We start from the raw sequence: 21,712 nt of genomic DNA, 5'->3' as shown, positions 1-21,712 counted from the left end.
CGGAAAAAATGGGGCACTTGCTTCGAAAATTTAAAGGGAGCACAGTCAACTATTGAGGGGAGTCACTGTGAAACAAGTGCCTCTACATTTTTTCTGTCCCTCAGATTAATGTTTATCTTTCGCTCTTTCTTTCCCTTGTTTCGTTGAACAGTACAATTTTGCTCCCTCAGTTAAGTCTCGAGTTTTTTTCTTTCCTTCATATTCACCCTTTTTCCTTCTAACCTCAATTTCTTGTCCTTACTTCTTCCTTCTCTCACTCTCATGCTCTCCCTTATAGCAAGTATTTAAATTTGTGTTTACTTTTCTTCCCCTCTTTCAATCTTTGATTCAATCTAAGTCTCCATTTCACCCTCTTTCCTATCAATTTCTCTCACTCTCTCTCTTACTTATCTCCATTTATTTTGCTTTGTCTCCATTTCTTGTTATGCTCCCTCACCCGCTACCTCTATCTGTCTCTTATCTGTATTTGTGTCTCTTTCTCAATCTATCTGTTTACTAATCTGTCTTTCTCCATGTCTCTTTCTCACACAAACACACACACCCTCACACACTCTGTCTTTCTATTCTATCACTTTCTTAAGGGTCTGTCTCTATCATTATTTACGCCCTACTCCCTTCATGCTCCCCCCTTTCATTCTCTTTCTCTCTCTCTGTCAATCAATCAGTCAGTCAATTCCTTCTTTCTTAATCAAAACTATATTACATAACACAAGTTTTCAAAGTACATGTGCATCATTGTGATAGTTTGTATTTTTTTGCATATTTTACTTATTTTACCATTTATCACTTTACACAGACTTCTTTCTTATCAATTTATGAAACAGTTATTCGATGTTGCTTCATTAGAGGGAAAGATCGTCCTGACAAGATGGTTGTCATAAAAGCAAAAAATGAAACAAATCAATGAAGATTTGGCAAAAAAAAATCATCAAAGAATAATAGAGTTATCGATTTTCAGAGTTCTGATTTTGTGATGTTACATGTAAGCAACTCCACCATAACAAATTTCATAAAATACTATTATTATGAACAGTTAAAATGATTTCATCTGCACATTCAATATATCAACAGAAACAGATTTCTAATAATGTTTATATTTTCTTATTGTTAGTCTTCATACACCATTGATCCGGCTGCTGCTTAGTCCCACATAATGCATGAACTGCTGGCTACTCACAACCGATAAGTAGGTGACACAACATTTGCTCCTGCGACAATTGCTCCAGGCTTAATTTAGGGTGAGATTAAGGGTGGGGTATAGTGTTAAACCCAGGGTTGGTCCTTTGATTAGTGTGTGGAGTTTACAGAGGAGCAAATTTCATGGAACAAATAAGTAAAGAGTACATCCAAGGAGGTACATCAAACTTCTTTTATTTGTTATAACGTAAATCAGTCAATTATTTAAAGAATCTATTATTTATCACACACCAGGAAAAGATGCAGTAAACCTCTTATTCCACCAGAAGCATTTTTTCTTTCACTTTCAATTTTTGTACCATGATAGAGCTGTATGATATTTAAGGTTTTCTAACCAACATCATGCATCATAATATTTTGTCATTGAATACATCTTCATTAAAAACCAAAAGCCTTACAAACATTTCTTTATACTTTCATACAATGATAGTACTTGATAGTTACTTGTTTGTAAAAGTTTAATAGACATGCTGTATCAATCATGGAATGGCATCCAGAATGTTCTTATAATGATAATCACTACCATTTATGGCTATTTAAAACATTTCCCCTGAAATTTTGAATAGAAGATGAAAAGAATACAAAAGTGGAGTAATATCATCTCTTAATTGGAATCATTTAATTATACTCCTAAAGAAACCTCTAAAATTAAGAGTAGATAATACGCCCCCCCCAAAAAAAAGGCCTAAAAAGAGACTGGGTTAGTTAGGTAGGGGCTGATTACCCCCCCCCCCCTCCCCTTCTCATACCCCTTTCAGGTAGATGCTTAACCATTCCTAACTTTGGTCTTTCAAATTTGCATGACTTGGAAAAGAAAAAAAATCATAAAAACTTTGCAGTGAGGGCTTCTCGAGTCACAAAATTGATTGTGAAAAATGTCGGGAGGAGGGGGGGGGTGGGTCCTCTCTGGGTTAGTTTGTTAAATTATTCTAGAATGCCTTAATATGATTACAAAGGTTTACATAAATGTCAATTACAATGCTGTAATATTCTTAAAGTATTGCATCAACTTCTTAAACAGTGCGTGTATTTATGACAGACTAAATTATGCTTTGAGAGGCAATGTAATAAACTCGGAAGATTTATAGAAAAAGTTTAAGATAAGAAGAACATTTGTTGCGCATTATTTGATACCAGAATTAGCCATGGTAGATGAGATGATATAACCTTTGCCTTCTACCTTCCATAGGGATCCCTTGTACGTTGCTTGTAGCTTATCATTAGTCTTCAGATCAGGCTGAATACGTTCGAAGATCTTTTTCTTGGGGTTCATCTGGACTGGGAAACTTCCACTCACTGCATGAAATAAAAAGCAAGAAAGCAATTATTAGTTGAGATAAGGCTGAACACCTTCAAAGATCTTCCTTTTGGGGATCATCTGGACTGGGAACCTTTCATCCACTGCATGGGAGAAAGAGAAAAACATTTCATTTATCAGTCTTGGGATCGGGATGAATAGTTGTATTACCATTGATTGAGAAATCATTATATGAGAAAGGTAATGATACATTGTAAAGATCACATCATGCTCTGTGGGTGGGGTAAGGATTTATGTAGGTTGGGGCAAATTTACTTACTATAGCCCACATTCATAGCCATCACAGCATACTCTATCACCTAGCAGGGCATATGAGGGCAGGGCTAATAAATTGACTACTACTCCCTTTCTGAGCTTTCACATCCTACTATATCACCTTGCATGGCATGGGAGGGTGGGGCGATGGGAAGGTGGGGTAAGGACTTAGGTGGGGGTGGGGCAGATAAATGTACTACTACTTACTTTCATAGCCTTCACAGCCTACTCTATCCCCTGGTACAGCATCTGAGGGTGGGGCAAGTATTTCCACTTTGTCTGGTGATGAAGCACACATGACCATTGCTTGGCTCAAGATACCCCTCATCTTGGCTGGCTTCAGATTACAACACAGGATCACCATACGATCTTGCATCTAGGGGTCAAAGGTCAAATGTTATAATTATAGCATTACAGTCCTTATTCAGGAAAATAGATTTAAATATCAAACAACTTAGATATAAGAACACATGTTTTGAACTTGCCCCATTTGTGTTACGCCACTAAAATCTAATGTTCATAACTTTAAAATATTTACTGAATCCATACAAAATTATACCTTTTTTCCTCAGAAAGGAGATCTTATAGTGAAAATATTTGACTTTTGAGGAACACCGGTATACTTCATTTTAAACCTTCATAATTTTTCCCATTACCTATATCTTTTTTTTACTACTTTGTCAAAAAATTATCTAGAACTCAAAGGGATTTATCTCAAGGAAATTTTAAATTTGATACTCAACTCAATGTAGATTTCAAAGGTCTAAAATAAACATTTTTAATCACTTTTAATTAATGACTACATCAACATAGAGTTGTATTATTAAACATGTCATATCTAGCTGTAAAATTATAGCAAATTCAAAGTTCAAGTCCCTTGAACACCCAAATTATTCATGTTTAATACTAATAATACCACAATCCAATAAAATCACATGTAATGTGGTTTTGTCACCCTTCTACCACTCTCATTTTTCAATATCAAATGCAGTTTCCCAAATTTTAGTGCTTACGAACTCATACTATCAAACATGAAAGAGCTTATACTCAGCTTTCAAATTGCATCAATTTCATGACAATACGACTCCATACGGCTGAAAACTACATCATAATATGTTTCTTTCCTTGATTTATTGTTTACTTGTATACAATAATTTTTCAAGGTTTTCTCAATTTTCAGACTTTTCAAATGTTTAATGATAACTAGCCAATTGAAATGTATAGTAAAGAATGTTGGTTTATTAAAGTCCTCCTGTTTCCTCAAGTATAATTTCTTCGGTGCATCAAGACATTACATTGGTTCAGGTGCATTTTCAGTATAGGACCAAGATGCAAAGCATTTCTCATTTGTCATACAGAATGAATATAATGCACTGGTTTATTTTCAATTCGTCTAATTACCAATTCTTCTACTATCATTTGGTCTACCATCACTTCGTCCACTATCCACATGGTTGAATTTCCATTTCGTCCACTCATCATTTCATTTAATAACCAGTTGGTCCAATAGCCACTTAGTCCATATTCCATTTGGTCTAATTGGATTAAGTGTTAATTGGGTGAAATGAATGAAAAGGAAATGGGTATTAGACCAAATGGTTATGAGACAAAAGATTCATATTCATAGGGGGTGTTGCAAGAAAATAATTGCAATCAATTGCAAATATTCTGTTGCAATTTTACAATTGATTTATCACTTTTAACTATAGCAAATCAGATTATACTCCTTGTTTCATGGAGCAGATTAGCAATCAATCACAAATTTGCAATTAATTGCACGGCATATGCTTGATTTCGGGAATGAAAATAGACTTGCAATTGATCGCAAGTTTCTTGCAATGCCCCAATAGAAACACCGGCGATTAGACAAAGTGATTGTTGGACTAAATATCTGTTAGACGAAAAGTTGATGGACGGAATGGCAGAAGACTAAATGAAGGGAATGAAAATAGACTTGCAATTGATCGCAAGTTTCTTGCAATGCCCCAATAGAAACACCGGCAATTAAACAAAGTGATTGTTGGACTAAATGTCTGTTAGACGAAATGTTGATGGACGGAATGGCAGAAGACTAAATGAAGGGAATGAAAATAGACTTGCAATTGATCGCAAGTTTCTTGCAATGCCCCAATAGAAACACCGGCGATTAGACAAAGTGATTGTTGGACTAAATATCTGTTAGACGAAAAGTTGATGGACGGAATGGCATAAGACTAAATGAAGGTAGACCATGTAATGAGTGGACCAGTTGACAATAGACGAATTGGCATGTACCAATTTAATACATTTTTTTTACTGACCTCTTCAATGGGAATGTGCTTGACCAATCCAGAAACCACGGTCCTAGTTTGAGGTTCACCAAGCTCCACTTCCTCTACATAGAGAGAATCAGCATCGGGATGCTTCTTGACATTGATGATCTTACCGATCCGTAGGTCAAGGTTACTGAAATCAACCTCAGCGGCGGCTTGGTCATCTGCTTTCTTTTGCTCTTTCTTGGGTTTTTCTGTATGAAGGCATGTAATCAAATTCAATTTCAAATCATCTGTATTTTGTAAAATGAAACAGGTAATAAAAGATGCATTCAATTGCAATAGAGCAGGGATTTCGGATTCCGGTGGGACCGGGTGGGTGTTTCATAAAGCTGATCGTAAAGTTACGAACGACTTTACGCACGACTGGAACATGTTCTAAGGTCATAACTCAATTACTTAGTGATATCACATACCATAAGAAAGGATCACCAGTTGTGTGTAAAGTCCTTCGTATCTTACGAACAGTTTTACGAAACACCCATCTGGGTTCAATTCCCACTTGGTGTATGCTTGTGTCCTTTGATAAGGCATTAATCATCATTACCAGGTCCTTCGGGGAGGACCTTAAGCCGTCAGTCCTCTGGTTGCTTGCGTATAAGCATTCATGCTTTCTTAGCAATCAGGTAACAAAAATCTCCACCAATTGTGTAAATAATTTGTTTATCATGCTCTGATTCTATACAATCTTCCAGCCATGTATCTCCAGGGTGCATCACTTTACTTTAAATTTCCACTACTCAGGCCTACAGTTTTCAGTTTGTGGATCCAAGATTAGCTAACCATATCAATTAGATTTAAAGATAAATTCCAGTTTTGGTAACGATCTCAAAATGACTTTTTACAGAATCTAATATCATGACCACCCAAGTGTCTGTTTGTATGAATAAAAAATATGTGCCAAAGGATTCTGGAAGAAATTATGTAATTGCTGAGAAATAAGCAAAATAAGCGCGGATTTGGTCACTTCCGTCGGGTCTTTATTCCAGCAATAATAATACACTGTCCCACGTGTGCCTATCTGTGATGGTGATCTTCAGTGTGAACATTTTTCAGCGTAGATTTCAAGATTTCACAAAGTTCAGCTTATGTAACTGTACCAGATCTAGATCCTCGATGATATACTGACAATTAAGCCTGGTGTTACAGACTTTCTCATGAAATCAGTGTTTATTGCAACTACTGGAATTTCTCTTTAAGGACAGAACAGGTTTTCTAAGACTTAAGCTGCAATTTCATCTTGTATTCCAGGTGAAAACGCCTAAAAACACCTATACTCATTGAATTTACTTAGCTGATTCCACTTTGCTTTCTAGAAGAGCAAGATGGTAATCTCATTAAATATCAAAGTATCGTCGGCCTTATGCCAAAAGGGCCTTAACTGCTTTTGGCCATTCCGAGATAATGGCGTTTATAAAGGTTTTGGCCTCTCTAGTAATCAAAAGTTTGTGGTCGTTTTTTTGCTTTTGAAGCCAATTTCGATAAACGTGTTAAGTTATTAAGTTTTAAATGAAATGTGTTAAATTTATTATAAAATATTCAGAACCCCTAAAATCGGGTTAAGGCCCTTTTGGCATAAGGCCGACGGTATGTTAGTTGGGATCTAACCTTTCTTTTCTTTCTTCTTCTGATTTTCTGATGTTGCTTCTTGCTTCTTACTAGTTTGAGCTTGTGGTGAAGCTTGGGTAGGGGCAGTAGCTGCTGAAGCAGGGGGTGGTTTGGTAGCTGAAGCAGCTAATGTAGACCCTGTGTTTGGCACAGGAACCTGATTCACTAGAATAAAAATTGAAACAAGAAATGCAGATAACATCGAAAATAATTAATTTATAAAGTTTTTTTTTAAAAGGGTTACTTACAAATATACTGAAAAAAAGGGATGAAAGTCTGAAGAAATGTTAATTAATATGATTTTGAGGCAGAATTAGTTTATAAAAGTCCCAACATCTATGATTCAAAACTACAACACAATTCTCTAACATAAACTTAAAATATTTGTTTCATTTTGAATGTTGAAAGACTATTGTTTATTTTTATTCCGGAAAAAGTGAAATATGAGGTGGAAGTATGCTTGTGTCTGAAGTGCTGACTGTAAAATTTGAAAATAATTGAGGACTGGCCTTGATCTTAACACATTTAAAATGATTAAGATATACACTGGTAAATATTTGTCATGATTTTAATCAACTAACCTCCATTTCTTGTTTCAGCTTCAATCAGCCTAGCCTTGAGTTGAGTTACCTCTTGTCTCAGCAATCTATTCTCTTCTGCCACTCTCTGCTCTTCACGTCCAACTGAAGAATAGAACCATATGAAACTACCGGTAAATAGATTCTCAACTGCACACAGTCAACTTTGCCTTCACTGTTGCTGGATCGGTGCACACTTAATTTCTTAATTTTCAAATAATGACCTCAGTGACATTCAACTCTTAACTGATAATGTATTTGTTCTTCCTCAATAACGATTTTTCATTTCCATTCTACTTCTTTTGTTTGTGTACACTGGACTTTCTTGAAGCGCCAAGAGTACTAAAGAATGATCAGAGAGCTATTATTTTAACTGTTAAAGAATCTAGACTTACCGACTGTCCTACGAAGTTGTTCAACCTGTTGCTGTAGTCTAGAGATGATTTCATCTGCCAGCTGAGCACGTTGCTCAAGACGCTGGACTACTGCACTGCTAGCTGACATTATTCCTGATCTAACCAAGCTTCTAGCAACAAACCTATTAAATACAATGTGATTGGGAAATGTTACAATACCATAGCCACTTATCTCACGCCATAACTGGGCGTTGTGGCGTGCGCCTGTAATCCAAGCTGTGGGGAAGTTACAGATTGATGCAGAGGTTCGAAGTTCGAGCCCTGGTCACGTCTTTCGGATGGTGACGTTAAAGGTCGATCCCAGACGTAAATAATCATATCTGATTGATACACGTCTGACAAAACTCAAATACATACATAATACATACTAGGTTAGGTTGGTGTGCGTGGCTCATATACATGTATGATTTTACCTTAGTCACATTAAGACTAATTACTAGTTTTCCCAATTGAAATGATAGCTCCAGGGTCTGCACTTCAAGAACAATGATAATCCCTTTCTCTTCACAGTATCAAAAAATAAAACATTTATCCCGAAGAACATGAGAAAATGAGCCAAACATTGCAAACCTCATTTCATCACATATATAACGATCAGTACTATTACTTGTGATCCAAGTCTTCGCTCCTAAAAATACAAAACGGTAATTAACTCATTGATATTCATTTACCCCTCATTTGATCCCTCCACTTCAAAACCATTTTGCCACTTTTAGACAGTTTTCTATCTCCAATTTCCCATAGGAGTAACCCAGGGAGCCCAGGGGCTTACCGTGTATTTGCCATAGACACAGGACTAGGGTAATTTATGGTCCAAATATTTATAAAACTGAATTGTGAAAACAGAAATTATGCACTTACCACGATTATATGGATATGGCTGATCGAGACTGGGGTAGGAGAGAACTTTTCGTTTTTTTGAGGTTCCAGTTTGTACCCAGATGTCAGGAAACTGCCACTCGTTAGACCTTCATCCATATAATCGTGGTAAGTGCTTGATTTCTGTTTTAACTATTTACTCGGAAAATTATTTTAACCATACTTCACGCGAGTCAGGCGAGTAAGGTCAATTACATGTAAGGTCCTGGGAGTTCCCAGGGTTAAAAACAAATGGGCTTCTGACATCAGCGAGACGAAATTTTGGGTGGAAAAATCATGCTTCTGTTGGTGTTTCTTTGGTCCTTTTGCAAAGCAAGTCTCCAATGTGGGAGATTGTAGGTATGTTGCAAAAGCGCCCTCTAGGTGCATTCTGAATGAGGCATTGAGTGTGCTGGCTAGAATTGCAGGGCGACTGTGGGGGCATTGCTTTGTATTGTTTTTGCATGAGCAAGGAAAGGTTATTGCCTATGGCATCATTGTTTTTACGTAGTTGAATGTTTATAGCAGCTCTCCAGACTTGAAAAAAAAATCATTCGGCGATCTTGGGACTCTGTGTGCTACTGGAACTTTGGCCTTGCTTTCAACCTCTTGCTATTCACATTTACAGGTTTCATAACACTTTAAAAGGTATTCATACTGATAGAGCAACATTTTAACTATATTGTGGGGAAATTTTCATGAAATCTACTGACGCCAAGTGTGTTTTTTTATGGCCCTGTTTCGGCGGCGTCTGTTATTTTTGGGAGTGTTTTGGGGCACTTCCATATGTAAATGCATGCGCATTGCCATTTTCTATTAGTGCACCTTGGTCCCAGTTAAGATCACAACTTTTGGCTTCAAAAACAAAGGAATACATAAGAATTGAATAGGCGATTTATATGACCTTAAAACTACAATAACTTTCTTATTTCTGGGGCTATTGAGATAAATGAGGTGTTAAATTACCGGTAAAGGTCTTGATGAGCCCTAAATAAATGATGCCATGAAGAAAACACCTTATTTCTGAGATTTATTTTTTTTGCAACATACCTAGATTGTCTCCCAATTTGGACTTGGAGAGTCTCCCAGGCCATAGCCGTTCGCCTCTAGTACTGACGATAGGCACCACGATAATGCCGCCTGATGCCAGAGATGCCAAGTTAAAAAAATGTTATGCGTGAGATTTTCATGACTCAGCGTCTCTGCGCGCGCGCGGCCAGTACTTACATCCGTACGTTGCCAAAAGGCGCGCGCATGAGATATGGGCTTCATCATGATATTGATCCATACTACAAAACCATGCGATGCACACACGCGATTCATCGTATCACGTACTAACTGTGCGCTGACTGCACTCTCGAAGATGGCCGGCCAGTCGTATAATCTAGCAAATAATGCTACTTTTTCTCTATTTTTTCTGTCGGGTCCCAATGCATGAGAAAAATGGGTGCCATGCGTGAGATCGTGAGACGCACCCTGAATGCACTTGTTCACTGCTACCACCCTGCCTGTGGGGAATCTAGAGGTAGGACTATGGTATGCCAATGTTGTACAGAGCACACACTTTAAAAAATCATTAAAATATCACTTTTGTGACCAAAATTAGTAATTTCCATACAGTTGCAATTTATTTTTCATTATGACTTGGGAATAATTTTTTTCATTCACCAGAGCGCTCAAAAACTTGAATTTTGGGCATATATTTGTGTACGCCCTCTATTGGTGGAAAGTAATATGGCAAGAAAATTTTCATTTTTTGATCTCTATTTTTAATTAAAGGAGACACCCGAAGAATCCAAAGTATTTTATAATGCCTTTTTGTGGTCATCATTGTAAAGGGGAAGTATTACTAATCAGATATATAACTTCACTTTTCAAAATAGTGATTAGAGTTTGCAGAAATCAGCTCTCAAAAATGATTTATTTTCATGCCATATTTCTGCCTTCCATCGGTCCTCTTGCGAGCTCCAGCTGAGTGACGTCACACAATGAGCGTGAGCAGCTGAGCTGACAGCAGCCCATTGAAGACGATCTTTCCAATCAGCGTTTTTGCTCTTAGAATTGTTTATTCCTCACAAGATTGGTCTTGTTATATAGATAAAAGTTTGAATTTACTGAACAGTGAAATAAAGTGCACATTTAACGTATTTTGGTAACCGATATTTAGCTTAGAAAAAATGATTTTTTTTCAAGAAATATATTTGAATAAACAAAGCATATTTTCACTTAGAAATCACACTTGCGACAAATTGATATTATAATCAATATAAAGCATAGACATTCTTCGTCACGACTGAAAAAAAATTATGAAATTTCATTACGTAACAAAGTCAGGAACCACAAAATAACATGGCAATATCCATCGCGAAATGATTGAAATTGCAGTTGAATTGCCGAAACATGATTAGCCCACAGCGGCGAGCGGACTTTGTTTCATATATCTTAAAAGCACACTATAATGTAGGGAGTGGTCTGTGGCCAAACGTGTTGGCCATCGTTTTGTCGTGTGCGAGGACCCTGGTTCAAAACTCGGAATAACTTGGTTATTTTTTTTATTCCTTCTCGTCCCTACCCAGCTTTTTTTTCTTGTGAAATCCCATTCAGACCTGTATTTATCAAATCTTATTTAATTGCTGCTTTTGATTTTCAAGTTCTTGATTAGATTCTACTCTTATTTGGGATGGGAGGGGTACAGGATGAGTTAAAAGTCAAGTCCACATCAACTAAAAATTATTTGAATAAAGTAATTTCCCTTGCTGTTTTTACTCAAAACAGTCACAAAACAATGATATGCAAATTAGTGTTGTCACATCACATTCGTTTCTAATTTTTTTGTGGCATTTTGTTTTTTAATTCTTTGCAGATTTGAGTATAGGAATTTCTTCATCCGAACACAATAGGTTACATTTACGGAACTGTAACTCTAAATGTTATTTGGAGGAATTAAAATCCCTCTGAAAATTTTTCAGAAAATAAATAGAAAATTAAATATCAAATCTACATGTCATGTAAATATATCAAACAACAAAATACAAAAGAACTTAGTGCGTGTGACATAACGGTTAGTGTAATTTGCACATCGACACAGATGAGCATATCATCGTTTTATAAATTAGGCAAAATTTCTCAATGTTAGAGTAGTAATTATATTAATTTGAATCAAAGTTTTTATGAAATTTCCTGCAATATCTTATTTTTCTTTAAATTCAAATGAATTTTTGATTGTGTGGACTTCTCCTTTACTCTTAATGTAGGGAATGCATAGCAATATTTATCCAGAAACAAAATTGTCTTAAAATATGCAAATCTGTAATTGGGCACATGTTCACTTTTCTTTCATCCAGGCCACTTCCTCACACCCACCAGGCTTACAGTCTTAGAACAAAAAAAAATGATGAACCATCACACAACAGCACACAACATTCAGTGCTTCACAATAAATATTTCACTTCTGTTCATACATGTACATGCAATAAATATTGTGGAAAACAAATAAAAGGCGTACCCATATTCAAATACCGTTTAAAAGGACAAATATATTATACCTTTCGAGAAAAATCAGCACGTTAGATATCTGATAACAAAACACAAATATGGGGCACTGCAAGAAACTTATGTTCCATTGCAAATCAAGCGTAAGTCTTAAATTCAAATTCAAGCGTAATAAGGTCGAGTTGCAATAGCAGTTCAACTACATGTACATGTTTGTCTTTAATCAAAGGACTTACCCTTGATTTGGGACGTGTGATTGATTAGAAAATTTCTTGCAAAATGCCCTAATAACATTAAAATTGTTTTTTTCGTTTTAAGTTGTGTGTTCTTATTTTCGACAAGCTGTATTCCTGTCCAAGTCAATTTTTTTAGTTCTCTCCAAAACTGTGCTCAAAATCGTTTCCAAGATCGATAAAGATAAATTTTCTGTTGCATCATTATCAGTCCAAAACTTGCATCGTAGCTCCTGGAAAGAGTGAAAAAAAAATGGCTATATCCAAATCAGTAAGAGGACATGATGGAATCTCCCAGATTGAAGTAGCGAGCAGAGACCAGAAGTCACCAGAGTCAGCAAGTGTGCAGATCTGTGTGTAGAAGAGAGAAAAAAATAAAGAAATAATTTAAATAATCAAATCAAAGTATGAATTTCATTATCTTGATGATTGACGACGTGCGGTGGCATGTAATTCCCGGTCAACAACAAATAATAGTAGGTTTAGACACCTGAAAAATTCCACTCAGAACACTGGTGCTCTACCTCAACGCTCAAGTGATGTTTGTGTAGGCCCCACTCTACTTACCGCTTAGCGGTAGTGAATCACTTGAGGTACGGTACTCTGTGTCATTACAAAGAGTGCATTTATCTTCATTGTTTTATGTTGAAGGCACTACGCATTCATATGTAGAAGCACTCTAATCAGAAAGAAACACCAGACTCTAGTTTTGGCCAGGAATCAGCATGATCAGGGTAACCACTGCTGAAAATTTGTCTTGCTTCATGACATCGGCATTATGGTGATATAATTCTGTGTATCTGGATGTATACGATACAGGGCCCTCCTGAGCATAAACGCATTGGGTACTAGACCTGTGTATAATAAAAACTTAAACATTTGGCCTTATCGTGAAAACATTCGGCCTTATCGTGAAATTTGGTGTTTGTGCGCTCGTTGTGTAAAGTCAATGGGAGTGGATCACCGCCGTTGACGAAATAAACGGCAGTGAATGGACTGGTGACAAAAACTACGATAATGCCAAACATTCCTCTGAAACAGCATATTTTCAGCCATGGTCCATGCCAGTGCTCCTAAATAATTTAATCGCCTGAGTCCTGACCAGTTTATTTAGAAATCTGACTGAAGTCTTTGTGAAGAAAAATCTGCTGGAATTGTGCAAAAACATTATTTCTAAAATAAAGACTTTTTAATTTTAATAGTAGTCATGCCAAAATGCATGATTCTAAAATTATATCAGATCTGTATCTGTCATCTGACCTGAATGCATCGTCAGAACAAGTACAGACTACAGTTTCCAAACATGCTTACCTTGACTTTTGACTGGATCAAACAGCGTAACCTGCACTGCATCGGCAGCAAGTGAATGGGACCGTACAGCTTGGAATCAGAGCAACACAACGAAGACTGTCGAGTGGACAAAATCGGTCTTTCCAGTTCATAATTCAATAAAAATGGACAAAGTAACACAGTTCTGGTTCTCTTATAGTCTGAAGATGTCGAAATCGGATATCACAACACATGAAGAAAACGGTAAATTCGAAGAAAAATAGAGACCAGGAAGGTGTATCAGTGTATTATGCACAGAGAGATAGTGTGTAGTCGATCATGTGACGTCATTATTCTCGACTGTTTTCGATCGCGTGAATGTCTGCCTGGGGGCGGCTGGGGGGCTGAGAAGGGTCTCTATTAATTTCATTTCTTGCATTTCCACAACATCTGCATACCTGCCAAGTTTTGAGAATGAAAAATAGGAATCCAAAATACGAGGACGCTTCGCGTCCTCCTCCAAGGGTGCGAAGCACCCGAGCGGGGGGGAGGGTGTGGGAGGGGGGTATCCCCCTCCCACGGTAGGGACTTTTTGCATTTTCAAACATGGAAAAGTGGCATTTCCTTGCATTGTTTAAAGTAAATTCACCTTCAATACTATGCCAGGAGTTGATATAATTTTATTAAAATTCAAAATCATTAATCCATTATTTTGTCAGTTTTTGCATTATTTTGCGTACAATTTTCATTATTTTGCAAATGTGCATTCATGTACAATCTAGTGCATAAGTTCAAGCAGTATTAACCCAAAATATTGAGGCTGCATTCACTGTACATTTGCAAATGAAATTTAACTAATGTTCCGTTATGGGAGGAATTGTTTCAACAAAATAAACACTGGATTTTCTGTTTTTGTGAGACTGGGAGGTTGAGGCGCAGCAACTCGGGCGCGCGCCGGGAGTTTAGGCAAGCGTTCGGCAGATTCACCAATGATATTACCAACACACTCTAGATATGTACCGGTACACTACACATTCACTTACTCCGCAATACAAAATCATCCGGCGACATGGGCAAAACCTCGAATAAAAAGTGAAATTTTCTTACCTAAATCACCATATTTCGCGTCAAATATATCACCATCGTTAATTCTTTACATCGTAGTTAGAAAACAAGGGGTCTAAAAAAGTGAATTTTTCACGGTTTTTCCGATGTTCGTGGATTGTGAAAACATGTCCTCACTAAAAACTGGCACTTTCGCGAGCCAATGTCAGCCGCCATTTTGTTCCGGAAGTCAACGCTAATATCGGCTGTTGCGTGTACGCTCGTAATTTTCACATGTATTTGCAATGGAACTGTGCACTTAGCAATGTTTGCGCGCCGTTTTCAGTCGCTCTCTGTTTGCATAGCCGTGCGCTCCAGTTGTGTATGCGTTAGTCGTATCTTACAGCCGTTTATGCGTTAGTCGCATTGTACAGCCGTTTCAATAATTTCATCACTATATTGATTGACCCAAAAATCGGAATTTTGGTTTAAAAATTAGGAATTCGGAATGGAGGTTAAAAAATCGGTATAATTCCGCCAAAATCGGAATGGTTGGCAGGTATGCATCTGTAAGACTTTTTAGTGACATATTTGTGTATAAAAAGACAAGACCTTTCCATTCATATATAATTTGTCTATAATCATCACTTTCATGAATTTTCTTTGTGTGTATCCTTTAAGAAAAAAATAATTTAAAGAATCAAATTTAAATAAGAGCCAAGTTGTATGAATAATAGGTGTAATGGAAACTGTTAGTGTAAAAAAAATCAAGCATTTGCTTAAAAGAAAAAGAGAAAATAAGCCAAACATTGCCACCATTATTTTGCCACACATGGAGATATAACTGAGAACAAGGTTATATTATAACCTTGTCCATTGAATGAGTGCCTGAATGCGTGAGTCTCACGCACAATGCGTGAGAATGGTAGCTCTGCCTGATGCAGCACCCTTCTATTTCTAACTTCTTTTGTTCTTGGGATCTCCCACGTCAAGCCGCTAGCTCTCTCCCGTACTTGTTTCAGTGACACTTTCATTTTCAGCTCCGCCTAGCGCGCCTCGCCGCTCGCGCGTTGTTCAGAGGTCACGCCAGCCGCTGAGCCGCAGCAGATAATTAACAACACGACAACTTGCACATGGGACTGTCTTAATCGAAGTAAGTTGGGCCAAGGTCCTAAAATTCCAATCGAATATTGATATGGAATGAATAGTACTTTATGCCCATACAGTAAATAAATAAGCATCTTATAATAGCAATAAATCTATCGTGAAATGAATATCAAAATTTTGCCATTCCAAAAACAGAAAGGTATAAGTTTACTTTTTGACAACTCACATGAGGATTAGGTTGAGCTCCGAGCTGAAGATAGGAAGTTATTTCCGAAAACTCAGGAATACCATATAATACACAGTAGCCGAATGAAGTCCAATTGCAAAGTAATATATTTAAAACATAAAAATCGTATCTTAATACATCATTTTCCCTGCATTTTTCTGAAATAATAGATATGGATATATATAAAATATATGATACTTCGACAATCTACATTCGCAAAATATGATTATCTTATAACAAATATTATTCTAACTAGGTAGCTTTTGAGGAAAAATAATTGACCTGGGGCTATCTTATTTTGAAATAACTATAAAGAAAGAAAACAGCTACGGTTCAACATTATTGAAGAAAAAACGGATTTCGGATATTGACATTTCATTTTTTTTACATTATCAAGACTAGATTTTATAGTAACTATTATAAAGAGAAACCACGCTTTCTAAAACCTTCAATTGAATGAAACCATGGAAAGCTGAGTGGGAAAAGTGTCCGGCCAACCAAGCATGCATTTGATGAATTTTGTTTTCATAATTATACATGATTTATTGTCATGCACTATCTATCTATCTATCTATCTATCTATCTAGCTGTATGTCTATACCTTCCTACATACCTATCTTTCTTTCTTTATCTATCTATCTATCTATCTAGCTGTCTGTCTATACATTCCTACATACCTATCTTTCTTTCTTTATCTATCTATCTATGTATCTACCTACCTATCTATCTATCTATCTACCTATCTATCTATCTATATATCTATCTCTCTACCCACCTACCTAACTATCTATCTACCTACCTACCTAGCTATCTATCTATCTAGCTGTCTGTATATACCTTCCTATATACTTCTTTATCTATCTATCTATATATCTATCTATCTATCTATCTACCTACGGCTACCTACCTATCTATCTATCTATCTACCTAGATCTATCTATCTAGCTGTCTGTATATACATTCCTATATCCCTATCTTTCTTTCTTTATCTATCTATCTATCTCTCTATCTATCTATCTATCTATATATATATCTATCTATATATCTATATTTATCTAGGCCTATCTAGCTGTCTGTCTATACATGGCTTTCTTTATCTATCTATCTATCTATCTATCAATCTATCTGTCTGTCTGTCTGCCTATACCTTCCTATATACCTATATCCCTCTTTCTTTATATCTATCTATCTATCTCTCTCTATATATATTTATATATATATCTCTATTTCTATCCATCTATCTATCTATCTATCGATATGCCTTGCTTGAAATGTCTCATTGGATCATGTGCAATCAATGGTTCTACAGGGGCCCTGGTGGGGCGGGGGGGGGGCTCTGAAATGTGTGATTTGGATGTTCAGCCCCACCCATGTACGCCCACTATATTAGAACACCCCCCCCCCCCCTTCAATTGGTATTCCATATGATAGGTCCATTAGTTTTGCGATTGCCGCGACATGCATATATCTTTTACTTTTCTGTCAAAACCCACTAATTTTTTGTACGTCAATACGGATTGCACGATGTGTCTGTTTCGATCATCATTAGTTTCAAATGTAGCACGTGGGTCGACATTTCCAAAAAGCAGAGAGCGAGCAAAATTTGCACCTTTTTTATAAACAAAAATAAAATTTTGTGACAAATTTTGACATGATATTGATAAAATCATTATTTGAAACTCTTTTCGTTTACTTTTTTTTTTTTTTTTATTCGTCTTGAAAAATTTGGGGAGGCATTCCCTTTGCCCCCCCCCCCCCTCAAGTCACTGTCCTCCTCCCATTAGCTGGCGCGCCCCTGGGTTTGGGTCCCCTGGAACATGGACCGTCAAAGCGATATGCATCGATATGGAACAATAGTCTTTTCATTGGAGCGTGTTGTGTGACTATGTCGTGTGGGTCCATGCATGGACCTATTCCATGCTATGCGATGAGCACACCATGCAAATGGAATGTCATTGTTATGAAGCCCTGTCTCGGCCACCAAGGTAGCGTGGCCGAGCGGTCTAAGGCGCTGGTTTAAGGCACCAGTCATTTCGATGGCGTGGGTTCGAATCCCACCGCTGCCAAAAACTTTTTGTAATTGTTTTCCTCCATTGATTCTTTGTTACATATTGTTTTGGTATCCTCAAATTAGGATCCATGTTTGTTTTTTCTCATTGATTATTTGTTACATTTGTGTTTTATCCTCAAATCTATCCAAACCAATTTGAGTTCTTTAAATAATTCTCACAATTATTGTGGCCCTCCATGGGCGGAAATCCCAGGGGGGACGTGTCCCCCCCTACTCAAAATAGTAGGGGGACACAATATCAAATGTCCCCCTACTATTTTTGGTATTTTATGATGATAAGAAATATATCATTGTAAATCGAAATAAAACATGTATTTTGGGACGAAATGACCTTACTTTGGCGATAACCCTTTTTTTTGCTTGTCAAATTTTCCCGCCCCTTGTCCCCATAGGCGGATTCAGGGGTCCGAGAAGCCCGCCCCCTCTTGGCGGAGCATAACAAGAAAAAAGGAAATAAAGAAGGAAAAAGGGAGGGAAAAGAGAGGAGAAAAGGAAGAGAAGGACAACGAGTGCATAAAGTAAGATGAGGGGAAGACTTGGAAAATAAAAAGAATCTTTCGTGCCACTATATGAAATTTTCGCGCGCGCTTCGCGCTAGCATTGCCTGTTAGGGGATTTACATATCCTGTTCAATATGGAGTTGGAATATCAAGTTTGGAAGTCAATATACAAAACATATTTTACCTCGGAAATCGATCTTTCATTAATTTTAGTACTTTACAAATTGGTTTTCAACAAGTGCCCTGTAAAAATGTCAGTTTTATGGTCTGAATGTTAACATTTGCTGCTTGCGCTGCGCGCTCGCAAACTTTGATTTATCAGGTACCTATCATTTTCGTGTATTCCATAAAGTTTTCAAATTATCCCTTTTCAGGTCTGATTGTCAAGACATATCAGCTAGCGCGCTGCACACTCGCATTTTGATTGGCGAGTTATATAAATGTTTCAATATTGATTATACAACAAACTACTTACACTCTTAAAAAGGATTGGTCAAAATAACCAATCTGTTGGTTAATATGTGTCCGACCGATAAAGTTGGTCAATATCAACCAAAATTTTGGTCGATTTGAACCAATAATTTGGTTGCTTTTGACCAATTTTATCGGTCGGACACATATTAACCAACAGATTGGTCATTTTGACCAATCCTTTTTTTAGAGTGTATAATCCCCTTTTCATGACAGTTTATCAAAAATTTAAGCTCGCGATTTGCGCTCGCATTAATGGTTGAAAATATATATTGACTGATATATCCTATTCATAATCACAAAAGTGAAATGTCCACTTTTTATGCCATGATATCATCAGATTTCGCGCCCTCATTAGGCATTAGTAAATATAATATTAATTTAATAATTAAATTCTCCCTTTTATCTCATCTCGCGCTTAGCAAGAGGAATAGGAAGATAGTCATCATTTTCATATGATGACATGTCCTAAGGATGTCCCGGTCCTACGTCAAAACTCAAAGTAATAATAATTTTTAAGTGCGATCCATATCCACCTTTCAATTTTTCTATACAAAGTGCTTGAAATATAAAGCTGAAATTGCCTTTTTTTAAAGATCGGAATATCAAATTTTTTAATGATTAAAGTTGTACTTAAAATGCGTAGATTCTAGGTCTAAATATGACACGCTCGCGCATGTTTATTTAGATACTCAACTTGTTCTCTAATTTAAATCATTATCCAGTTTTAGATCACAATATCAAAATTTTTTCTGCTCGCATTATTAATGTAGGAAGACCCCATAATTACTCATCCTTTTGATGATTTACAAAACATGAACAGAGTGGCCCATTTTTAGGTCTAAATCTCGAATTGTTAAATTATATAGCTATCCTGTTCACGATTACAAAAACTGATTAAAATTTTCAATTCTTTCTTTAGAAAGTACAATTTTTTTTCAGCTCGCGCTCCGCGCTCGCATTTTTTAATTGTTGAAATATGTAACGTCTTCATGGCTAAGTGCAAGCAGTTTCAACAGGTACCAGTTCAAAACGTACATAAAATTTTCTGCTCGCGCTTTGAGCTCGCATTATTAATAATCATCCATTTCAGGATTTACAAAACATGAATAGTGTCTCGTTCAGTAAATATCATACCACTAAAAATTGCTCTCGAAATTTTCCACTCGCGCTTCGCGCTCGCATTAATTGTTTACTTATATACCTATTCTGGTTGAGTTAGAAAAAGTGCTTAGAATTTCCATTCTTTATGTGAAAATGTATTTTAAAAAAATCAGCTCGCGCTTCGCGCTCGCATTATTTGATTGTTATCTGCTACTTAAACAGGTGTCTTTTCCATCAATAATCATTTCTGCTCGCGCTTTGCGTTCGTGGTAATTATTAAGTTGGATACAAATCTTTTTCAGGATAACAAACATTGCCCAGAATCAGTTCAAACTTTAGGAAAAATAAATTAAATTTCCCCCAAAAAATAGCTCGCGCTCGCATCATATAAATAAGAATTATGATATTATACATTAATTTATAAGAATAAAGCTAAGAAGTGACTAATGAGGACTACCCCTTTGAAGAAGCAAACAAAACTCATCTTCGAGTTGCCGATCAGGGCAAATATGGCTGAAACAAATTTCCGCCCCCCCCCCTGTTGGCGAAGGCTGGATCCCCCTGTGTCCCCCCTACCTTTTGGGAGAGATTTCCGCTCCTGTGGCCCTCGATATTTAGACATACATTAAAGTGGTTTCAATAAAAGCAAAATAAAGAGAAAAAAAATCGGTGAAGGTTTTATAAAATCCATCAAAGAATAAGATAGTTTTCAATTTATGACGTTATAATAACGCGAGCAGCTCCCCCATCATGTAAGCTAATATTAATTTCATTAAGTAATTTTTTAAAGTTTTTGATGTAACATATGATGGATAAAAATAGTTTTGCGTTGTGATCAATTTAATTGTCTGATCACCGCATAAATGAAATCACATTATTTTTAATGGCATTTTGGGGAGTATATTATGTTACATGACATAATAATTATTATTGGAGGGGTTGATTGTCCGTGACGCCAATATTAAAAAAAATATTAAATTCATTACACCGTTTAACATTCTTTGATTGATATTCATCAAACTTTCAACAACACTTATTAGCTTTAATTAACACCAGCTTGTTGTGTAGTGTGAACCGACCATTTAATAAACACCAAGATCAACAAAAGATAGGCCTATATACCGAATCTCTTTACACCTACATTTGTTCTGTAAATGCAATTCAGGGCCTTATCACACGTGAATATTAAATCATCATTGTAATGATGATTGCAGTTATTCGTCCTTATAGAACCCCCCCCACTAAGTGTTATTTAGGGTACGCCTATGCTCGTTCCCTCCCTTTGAAAGTACCCCCTATCGAAGGTCTGCCAATATTTCTTCACCCCCCCCCCCTCCTTCGAGGGCTTTTCGTGGGCCTTTTCTGCCTTATAGAGACCCCCTAAATCCGGAACACTGCTCAATAAAATTAATGTAACCCCTATCTCCAGTCCGTACTTTACTTTTCAAAATGAAATAATCCTGAATGAGCTTTCAAAAACTAGCAGGAATTTCAGAAATTCGTTCCCAGGATTTGATCAATCTTTCTATACTATTCAAGATATTTTATAACCCCCTTTTGAAATTTCTCAGGAGTCCAAAGAGAGAGATATAAAAAAAACAAAAAAAGCCCTTTTTAAAGAAATCTCCTGGTGAAAATACAAATACACCCCCT

At 36.6% G+C, this 21,712-nt stretch overlaps 1 protein-coding gene and 1 non-coding gene across 5 annotated transcripts; one reads left to right on the top strand and one right to left on the bottom strand.

The window, feature by feature from the left end:
- Positions 1 to 680: 680 nt before the first annotated feature.
- On the bottom strand, positions 681 to 15,986 carry LOC121409216 (aminoacyl tRNA synthase complex-interacting multifunctional protein 1-like). 4 transcript variants are annotated; one of them, XM_041601073.1, is made up of 7 exons: positions 15,914 to 15,986; positions 7,664 to 7,806; positions 7,272 to 7,373; positions 6,691 to 6,855; positions 5,071 to 5,276; positions 2,978 to 3,146; positions 681 to 2,493 (listed from the first exon to the last, which is right to left on the bottom strand). In XM_041601073.1, coding segments are annotated over exons 1-7 (960 nt in total). In that variant the 5' UTR covers positions 15,916 to 15,986; the 3' UTR covers positions 681 to 2,320. The 4 variants fall into 4 exon arrangements, with proteins under 4 accessions (XP_041457007.1, XP_041457016.1, XP_041457025.1 ...); XM_041601082.1 differs by having other exon boundaries at positions 15,899 to 15,921; XM_041601091.1 differs by lacking the exon at positions 15,914 to 15,986 and adding an exon at positions 15,449 to 15,565.
- Positions 15,987 to 17,897: 1,911 nt separating this feature from the next.
- Positions 17,898 to 17,979, top strand: TRNAL-AAG. Its single transcript has one exon. It is a non-coding gene; the product is annotated as a tRNA-Leu (tRNA).
- The last annotated feature ends 3,733 nt before the right edge of the window (positions 17,980 to 21,712 follow it).

This window comes from Lytechinus variegatus, chromosome 1 (genome assembly GCF_018143015.1).
Source record: "Lytechinus variegatus isolate NC3 chromosome 1, Lvar_3.0, whole genome shotgun sequence".
Classification (NCBI taxonomy): domain Eukaryota; kingdom Metazoa; phylum Echinodermata; class Echinoidea; order Temnopleuroida; family Toxopneustidae; genus Lytechinus; species Lytechinus variegatus.
This window is presented reverse-complemented; position numbering and strand designations above follow the sequence as displayed.

What these genes read in the sequence shown, in the direction of transcription:
- LOC121409216 (XM_041601073.1), bottom strand. An exon ending in GAAGAAGAAAGAAAAGAAAG is followed by an intron (nt 5,277 to 6,690) that starts GTTAGATCCCAA and finishes GCCTTCATACAG; the next exon opens with AAAAACCCAAGAAAGAGCAA. An exon ending in AGCACATTCCCATTGAAGAG is followed by an intron (nt 3,147 to 5,070) that starts GTCAGTAAAAAA and finishes TTTGACCCCTAG; the next exon opens with ATGCAAGATCGTATGGTGAT.